Genomic DNA, 8,786 nt, shown 5'->3' with positions numbered 1-8,786 from the left:
CTTAACTTTTGCATCACAAATCTTAACGTGGGGAAGCTACTGAGTAAAGTCCTTCTGAGTTCCCTAAAGCATAGAAGATGAAAAACCAAGCTTTACTTCTGGATCTCCCACAAACAAGGATGTGACCCTGGGCAAGCTGTTAAACCATGGGTAGGGTAAGAACGGAAATGAATTCAAGATGATTGAATTCAACTCATTTTAAGGTAAGAAGAACCTTGGCCCTTGGTTTTGTTCCTTCTCAAATGGAGATTTTCCCACACCAAGGATCTTCAGAGATGGAAGATACTTTGAAGAAGTATAAAGGCAAGTCCTCTCCAAGGCAGTGGAGTTGGAGTGGATGAGCCCTAACCCTGAAATGTGGTGAATTATCACTTTGATTCCAGTCTTCCCAAAGACTTTGCTTTTGGATCTTTCTTTTAACTTTTATTATTGGACTTAGCACAGTACATCTTGTAAAATCATGTGCGTACGTATCACCTCCTGGGCTAGCAACCCCCTTTGAATAGGCAGAGGGTGAGCTGTGCCCGTTCCTTGCCATCTGTTGCATAGCCCAGTAACTGCGCCTATCTGGAGCTTAAAGCATGAATAAAGAATTGAAATGGCATGGGAGTAATATTGAGAAATGGTTATCTGAAACATGGAGGGAGACAATAGCATCTGCAGCTGGCCACAAGGCAAGAAAAGGCACAGGGAGTCCTGTGGAGGGGTGATACTATTCCACCACGATCCAATTTTGTCAAGCAAAAATAGTCTTTATTCAAATTTAATGGAAACAGGGTTCACTGTACTTTGCAAGATGGGGAAAAATAAAATTAAAAAAAAATCTTTTTTGTTTTTGTTTTTAATATAAAACAAGAGTATAGTCACAATACCAGAATATGGAACTCTACAGTGGATTTCCTATGGATTACTGCAGGTATCTTGACTGTGCTATTCACAACTTTGTTAAAGTCCAAAAATATGAAACCAAAGTAGTAGGAAACTTAAGACTTAGCACTTTCACTAAATGGCATACATCAAAGGGCATCAATCCAAGGGCAGAAATGGTTGAAGTCGTCATACCTACCTATGTCATCATCAGCCTCCAAGCCACCAGCACCGAGCTCCCCGTCTGTAAGGCCAGGCCCGAAGGTCGAGGTGTTTGGGATGGTCTAGTGAGGGCTGTGTATTAAAGGACATCTTTCATTCGAGCAGAAAAGCCTGGCCCCAGGAGGCCTTACGGAGAGGGAGCGGGTGCTGAGATTTCACAATTACAGACACACCATTGGGGGAGTTAAAAATGTACAGCATCGACATGGGTTCTATTTCAATCACTTGTGCTACAGCTACCCAACATGTACAAAAGACTCTTCTCGGGAAGTTCCTTCCACCTGTGCTGGCAGCCTCTTTAGGACCTCGAGCGGGATCTGGACCGAGACCTGGAAGGTGATCTGGAGGCAGATCTGGATTTGGACCGGGATCTGGTTTTTGAGGCCGATTTTGATCTGGACCGAGATTCTGACTGAATGTTTGGTTTTGATTTGGAATTGGATCTGGACCTGGACTGGTCTTCCTGGTTTGCCTGTGTCTCCTCCCCGTCGCCTCTGTTCTCCTTTGAGCTGGCCTCGAGCTTTGGGTGCTCCTTCCCCTTGGATGGGGAGTGGGATCTGGACCGGGAGCGCTCTGGCTCCTCCTTGCTCTTCTTCCTGCTGCCCCCTGCCCGGTCTCGTTTGCTGTGCCTCTTGCTCTTGGAGCTCTTGCTGCGGCTGCGGCTGCGGCTTCGGCTTCGGCTGCGGCTGTGGCTCTCATCCCGGCTCCTTTTCCTCCCTTTCCTCTTGTCCTTGCTCTTGCTGCGGCTGCGGCTCTTGCTCCCGCCTCTGCTCCTACTCCTGCTCCTGCCCTTGCCTGTGCTGGTCTCCTGACTCCGGCTCCGACTCCCCCTTCTCTCCTCCTTCTCTGTTCTCTCTTGGCTCCGGCTCCGGCTCCTGCTCTTGCTCTTGTCCTGACTGGCGCTCCGGCTCTTGGCCTTCCCATCTTCCTCATTGTTCTGGATCTTCTCTTCTGCTCTGTCCTTGCTCTTGCCTCTGGCCTTGTCTGCACTACGGCTGCGGCTGCGGCTCTTGCCCTCCTTGCTTGGGCTCCGGCTCTTCTCCTTTTTGCCTCGACTGCGACTCTTGCTGCGGCTTCGGCTCTTGCTCCTGGAGTGGGAGCCAGACCTGGAGAGGAACAAGCAAAAGCCATTTTGGGTGTGAGCATCTGGCGGCAGGCGGGAACCCTCATTTCAAATATGAAAGGACATGAAAAATGTCCTGGAACACTTCTAGGGTCAGGCTGACTTCGGTGTACTATTGTATGGAGGGAAAATGGACCCAGGAGGGGGTCCAGAACCTACCTGGATCGGGACCGACTCTTGGAATGGCTGCTCTTACTACTGCCACTGCGACTTCTGCTTTTACGAGAATGTCTACTTCGAGAGCGAGACCTGAAAAAGAAAATTGATTTCTTAAGAGAATGCCATGAAGAAAACAACAAAAGCCTCGAGTGAGTTTGACCAGGATCAAAGCCTGAACAAGGGGCTGGAGCCAGACTCCTCCTTTCCCCCAAAGAGTCAGCAGCTTCTCTGCCTGTACTCCTTTCAGAGCCTTCAGAAAAAGGGCTAGCAGAATGGCAGTCTCCAATTCTGCAGAGGACACCAATAGGGGAGGGACAACATCCTCTCAAAAAAGAAAATTTAAGGATATAAAGAAAACATTTTCCACAGGAAGGAAGAAGGGGGAATGATTTAAAGAGATAGAAGGCTGTATGTCGAAAACTCACCAATAAACTTAAAATCTAAGACATAAAGCAAATGAAAGCAAAGACAAAAACAGAAACATGATAAGAGTTGTGTAATAATAATAATAATATAATGATCACTAATATTTATATAGAGCTTCCTATGTGCCAGGCACTTTACAAGTATTATCTCATTTGATCCTCACAACAACCCTGGGAGGTAGGTGCTCTTTTTATAGACAGAGGAAACTGAAGCAAACAGGGCTTAAGTGATTTGCCCAGGGTCATATATCTAGGAAGTATCTGAGGTAGACCTGAACTCGGGTCTTCCTGACTGTAGGCCCAGGCCTCTCTATTGCACCACTTAGCTGTCTCCATGTCAGAGAAGCTCAATAAGCTAAGGAAAACAAACAAACAAAAAAAAAAGCTTTACTAGAGAAAAGGATGATCAAAAGAAGTATAGGACTGCTTCTTGGAGTGGGCAAAGCTGTGGTCACACAAAACCAAGAGGAAGCAGAATGACCTTTGGACTGTAAATGACCAATAAGGCAAGAAGGGAGACAGCAAGTAACTCTACTATTCTTCATAAGCTGGACTCAGGTGGCCATATAAGCCCCATCCCTATCCCCATCACCCTGGTGCTGCTGTCACTGCTGGGCAAGAAACGCAATGTCAGAAGGGCAAATAAATGTGGCTAAGGGGAGTCTGCCAGTAAGAGGTCAGTGAGCTCAACTTTCATTCTTGACAAAATTTTTGCACATGTAACTAAAGGGAAGGCTACTGAAGGGCTGGGAGGGATCAAAGAGATCTGTCATGTCTACATCAAAAAAAGACTTCCTCAGACCAATCTCATTTCCTTTTCTGACAAAGTTGTTGAACTAAATATTAAATAATTCACTTTGATTTTGGCAAAGAAATTGGTAAAATCTAGAAGGATGAGATGATAGGTGGATTCAGAAGTGGCTGAAAATCCACACCCAACAATAGTTATTAATAGTTCACTCTGATAAAGTCTGTACCTGGTCCTTTGCTCCTTTAGGTAAAGACAGACCACTTAGCAAGTCTGCAGATAACACAAAACTAGGAGAGAAAGGTAACCTGCTGGGGCCAAGGGTTAGCAATCATTCAATAAGAACACTTGATTCTAATAAGCTAGGAGGAGAAAATCAAGAGTGCTATCATGAAAATCTTGAGATGTGAATACCCAGAAGAAGGTGATCAACAGCATTCGGGATTGTAGAGAGGTCAAGAAGGTTGAGGAATGGGAAAAGACATTCAATTTGGCTAAGTAGTAACTTGGAAGAAGGAATAGGAATGAGAAAGCCCTTCTGAAAAGGGTTTAGAAGAAAATGAGAAGAGAAGTGAAGGCATCCACTGCAAATGGTTTTCCCCTATGAGTTTAGCTACTAAGATGAAGAGAGATATAGGATAATAACTAATGAGGAAGATAGGATCAAGAATTTTTTTTTAACAATGGGAAAAACATGGTCATGTTAATAGGCAATGAGAAAGGAATTGGTAGATAGGGAGATACTGTAGATAAAAGAGTAAATAAAGATGATGGGGACAATCTACCCAAAAAGAAAGGAGAAGATGGGATCAAAGGTACAACTGAATGGATGTGGAATGAGTTTTTTGTCTGACTCTTTTGGGACCCCATATGGGTTTTCTTGGCAGATGTTGGAGTGGTTACCATTTCTTTCTTCAACTCATTTTATAGATGAGGAAACAGGGTTAAATGATTTGCTCATGGTTACCAAGCTATTAAGTGTTGGAAGCCAGATTTAAATTCAGATCCTCCTTACTCCTGGCCCAGTGCTCTGTTCATATCACCTAGCCCCTCTCATGGGGAATGAGTTTGTTTTGTTGGTCAGTTTTTTTTTCAGTTGAGTCCAACTCTTTATGATCCTATTTGGGGTTTCCCTGGCAAAGATCCTGGAGTGATTTGTCATTTCCTTCTCCGGCTCATGAGTATGAGTTATTGAGAATAACATAGAAGCTGTGAACATGGATGATTGGAAGGACAATGAGTGGAAGGACAGTGATGTTTTCAACAGCAATAGGAAAGTTTTAAAGAGAAGCGGGCTTTTGGGGAAAAGATAATGAGTTCTGAATTAGGTTGAGTGTGAGGTACCAGCCAGTTTGAAGTGGTCAAGCACGGAAATTACTTACTAGTAGAAGTAGTGGGGAGGAATGAGAGGGAGAGAATGTACCCTGAAGGAAACTAGGTGGAGGTTACAAAAACTCTTAGTTTAGTCTGATGCAAAAAGAAAAAAACAAAACAAAACACAAAAAACCTTCTTAACAACTGGAGCTCTCAAAGAGAGCACTCTTCTAACCCAAGAGTATATGTTTTGGTCCTTCTCACTGGAAAAAGTTTAAGGCAAGTAGGGATGATCATTTGTTGGGAACGACAGAAAAGGGATTCTTTGATGTGTCTAAATTAGATAAGATGGTCTCTCAGTTTTTCTGAGCTAAAATTACAGGGGAGGCAAATAACTGGTAAGTTCCAAGTCTGAGGGGAAAGGTCACAAGAAGTAGTAAAAGCAGCATAAACCTAGGAAAAAACTACTCTATCATGTTTTTTTTCTACCTATAATTAAGACACAAGATCTCTACATTCTTAAGATTTGAAATATGCACCAACATCTAAGCTACATTAGCAAAAGTTCAGTTATCAACTGGAGGTTATTAATTAAAAAAAAAATTTAAAACCCTCACCTTCCGTCTTGGAATCAATACTATGTATTGGTTCCAAGGCAAGAGTGGTCAGGGCTGGGCAATGGGGGTTAAGTGATTTACCCAGGAACACACAGCTGGGAAGTGTCTGAGCCTAAATTTGAACCTAGGACTTCCCGTCTCTAGGTCTGGCTCTCAATCCACTGAGCTACCCAGCTGCCTCAGGTAATTAATATTCTTAATAAGCCTTTTCTACTTAAACTGGAAGGATGCTAAAAGTTTATCCAATAGCAATAGAGAGCAGAGATGTCACATCTCTCTAGTCTTCATACAGAACTACAGTATGCAGTAAAGCTATAGTAAAAAGGTGAGTTACCTCGAGTGACTCCGACTTCTGGAATAGGAACGTCGCCGTCTAGAGCCAGGTCTGTCTTCAACAAGTCTAATTTTCCTGCCATTGACTTCAGTTCCATCCAGCTTTTCAAGAGCTCTTTTCATATCAGAATAGGACACAAATTCAATTACCCCTTCATTTTTGCGCCCTTTGTGAGCATCTGCGTATGTTACTTCTCCTGCTTGACGCATATAATCCTAAGGGGAAGAAAAAATTGTTCCAAATGGATAGATTAGGGCACCTCACACTAAAACATAGAAAGTAATCATCACATTAGGAAGTAGGAGCTAGTCTGTCATTTTCTTAAAAAATAAAGGCTTTTACCCCCTGTAGGGAGTGAAGTGAGGTCACTTAGAAATAAGAACTTGGATTTTAAGTTCTAAATCTTAAATTGTAGCTTTAAGTAAAATCGCCCATGCCTAGACTGCATGAAATGACTTTTTATATCTTAAAGTAATACATTCTATTATAGTGGTTTGTAAATTATAAGAGTTGGAGTCCAACCTTAGTGATTTCATCCTACTCATTTGGAAATTCTAGTCATTTATTCTCCCATAACCCTAGCATTCTCATTTCTAAAAGACGAGTTGTCATGTCTAGCCTGCCTTCTTCACAGGATTGTTGTAAGGCCCAAATAAAACATAAATGAGAAGTGGGTGAAAAATTATAAGATATATATAGTGACGGAATACTAATACTGGAAATAAATCTGAAAACTAGGGTGAGATCAAGACCAAGTTATCCCATTTTCTCAAATTATTTATTTACTTCCATATTATCTTATTCAGAATGTAAGCTATGAGAGAGCAGGGACTATTTTTCATCTTTGTTTCCACCACCCAAGTTCTTAACCTTGGTCGTCCTTGACTCCCCACTCTCATATGTTGTTAGATCCTGTTGCTCCTACCTTGGTCATGTGTCTCCTGCACGCCCCCACCTTGCTGCCACCATTCTGGTGAGGATTGTTATGTCTTCCTGCTCCACTACTGCAGTAGCCTTTTGGTTGGTCTCCCTGCTGCTAGTCTCTTCACCACCCCAGTTCATCCTTCCATTCAGCTGTGAGACCAATCTTCCCAAAGTAAAGTATAGGTTTGACTATACAACTCTCTATTTGATAAGCTGCAATGGCTCCCTATCACCCCACCACCAAATATAAAATCCCATGTGAGCTTCAGAGCCCTTTATAACCTGGGCCCTTCCCTCCATTATATTCTTTTGACACTTTATTGTACTCTATATACTCTAGAATCTAGTGACACTGGCCATTCCTCAAAAAAGATACTATCTCTTGGTTCTGACTGTTTTCACTGGTGGTCCTCCATGCCTAGAATTCTCTCCCCCCTAATATCTACCTAACCCTCTGACCTCGATCAAGCCTCAATTAAAACCCCATCTTGTCCAAGGTGGCTTTCTCAATCTCCCTCAGTGCTAGTATCTTCACTCTTTGATTATTTCTAATTTATCTTATATGTCTTTTGTACTTACGTGTCTGCATGTTTTCCTCACTCCTCCCTTTACCCCTCCCCTAAACTTCAAGCTCCCTGAGAGCAGGGACTTTTGGGCCATTCTCTGTAGCACAGAATCTGCCATATAGTAGGTGCTTAATAAATGCTGGTTGATTGAATGAATGGTTTTATGTATGAATGGTTTTATGTTTGTTGAATGAACTGAAACAAGAGATCTAAATTTCTCTTCAGAAAATGTGCTTTCGGGGGCAGGCTTAGTGGATTGAGAGCCAAGTCTAAAAATGAGAGCTCCTAGGTTCAAATCTGGCCTAAGACACTTCCCAGCTGTGTGACCCTGGGCAAATCACTTAACCCCCATTGCCTAGCCTTTACTACTCTTCTGCCTTAGAACCAATACACAGAAGTGATTCTAAGACAGAAGGTAAGGGTTTAAAAAATGTGTTTTTATTATTAGAAATTAAAAATTTTTAAATGTATAAAAACTATGGAACCAACAGAAGATGATCATGTTCTAATGTGAATGTGGCAAAATTTATTAAGAAGTAAACTGAGTGCTATGTTAGTCATGGGTTTTCTCAGTGAAACATAGTTCAAAATTTTCAATCTTGCCCATCCCCAAATTCATGGAAGGGTCTCACCAGTCCTCTGAGGTCTCCTGAAAAGGCTCTCTCCTCCTCTTTTATCTTAGGGCATTTCCTATTCCTCTCTTATATCTTACTTTCTGCCTGACAGGCATTTCTGTCAGATCTCTGCTACTCAACTATGAGCTCCTGAAGGGCAAGAATGGTTCCTTATTTACTTTTATGCAGCATGATGGATAGCACAGTGATAAAAAGAGCTAATATTTATATGGTGCTTTAGATAACCCTGTAGATAGGTGCTATTACCCCCATTTTACAGATGAAGAAAGGTTTAGTGAAGTCCAGCTACTTAAGTGTCTGAGGTGGGATTACAACCCAGATCTTCCTAACTCCACAATCCAGGGCTCTTTCCACTTTGCCACACTTCCTCTGGAGTTTGTTGAACAAATTATTATCTTAATTCTTATGTTTAAAACTTAATTCAAGGAATAAGGGAATGATTTCCTTAATGTGTTCAATTAATCTGGCAAGACTCATTTCCTGTGAAAACAACAAATAAATGTCTAGAGTCAGGAAGTAAGGTGTCTAGACCTGACCTGCCATAAACAAATGAAGGTTTCCCACTACATCTAGTGAGGAACAGTTACTTAAGATACCTTCCCTACTTCTAATCTCTCAAAACTATAGTCTCAAAAAGTAAGATGTGATCAATTTAGATATCAAAGCTATGGGCTCTAAAATTCTTTAAAAAAATTTCCCCTTATCACATGCAAAAACAAAAATTTAAACATTCATAAAAAAAAAAGAAAAAGTTTTGAGTACCAAATACTTTCCCTTTTTTCTGACCCTTCTTGCTCCCTGGGGCTCTAAAATTCTTTTAGCCAAACATTTTAGGAATATAACAGATCAAAA

The 8,786-nt window shown here is 41.9% G+C and overlaps 1 protein-coding gene across 1 annotated transcript in view; it reads right to left on the bottom strand.

Moving 5' to 3' along the window:
- Nucleotides 1-731: 731 nt before the first annotated feature.
- The window catches only part of SRSF4 (serine and arginine rich splicing factor 4), a 31,504-nt gene continuing 23,449 nt past the window's right edge, over nt 732-8,786 (bottom strand). Inside the window, exons 4-6 of the mRNA XM_001365230.4 lie at nt 5,810-6,024; nt 2,372-2,461; nt 732-2,195 (exon numbers count right to left, since the gene is read on the bottom strand). Coding sequence (XP_001365267.2) covers nt 1,388-2,195; nt 2,372-2,461; nt 5,810-6,024 — 1,113 coding nt within the window. The 3' untranslated portion in view covers nt 732-1,387. The remainder of the gene's footprint in view (nt 2,196-2,371; nt 2,462-5,809; nt 6,025-8,786) is intronic.

Source organism: Monodelphis domestica, chromosome 4, assembly GCF_027887165.1.
Source record: "Monodelphis domestica isolate mMonDom1 chromosome 4, mMonDom1.pri, whole genome shotgun sequence".
In the NCBI taxonomy this organism is placed as follows: Eukaryota; Metazoa; Chordata; class Mammalia; order Didelphimorphia; family Didelphidae; genus Monodelphis; species Monodelphis domestica.
This window is presented reverse-complemented; position numbering and strand designations above follow the sequence as displayed.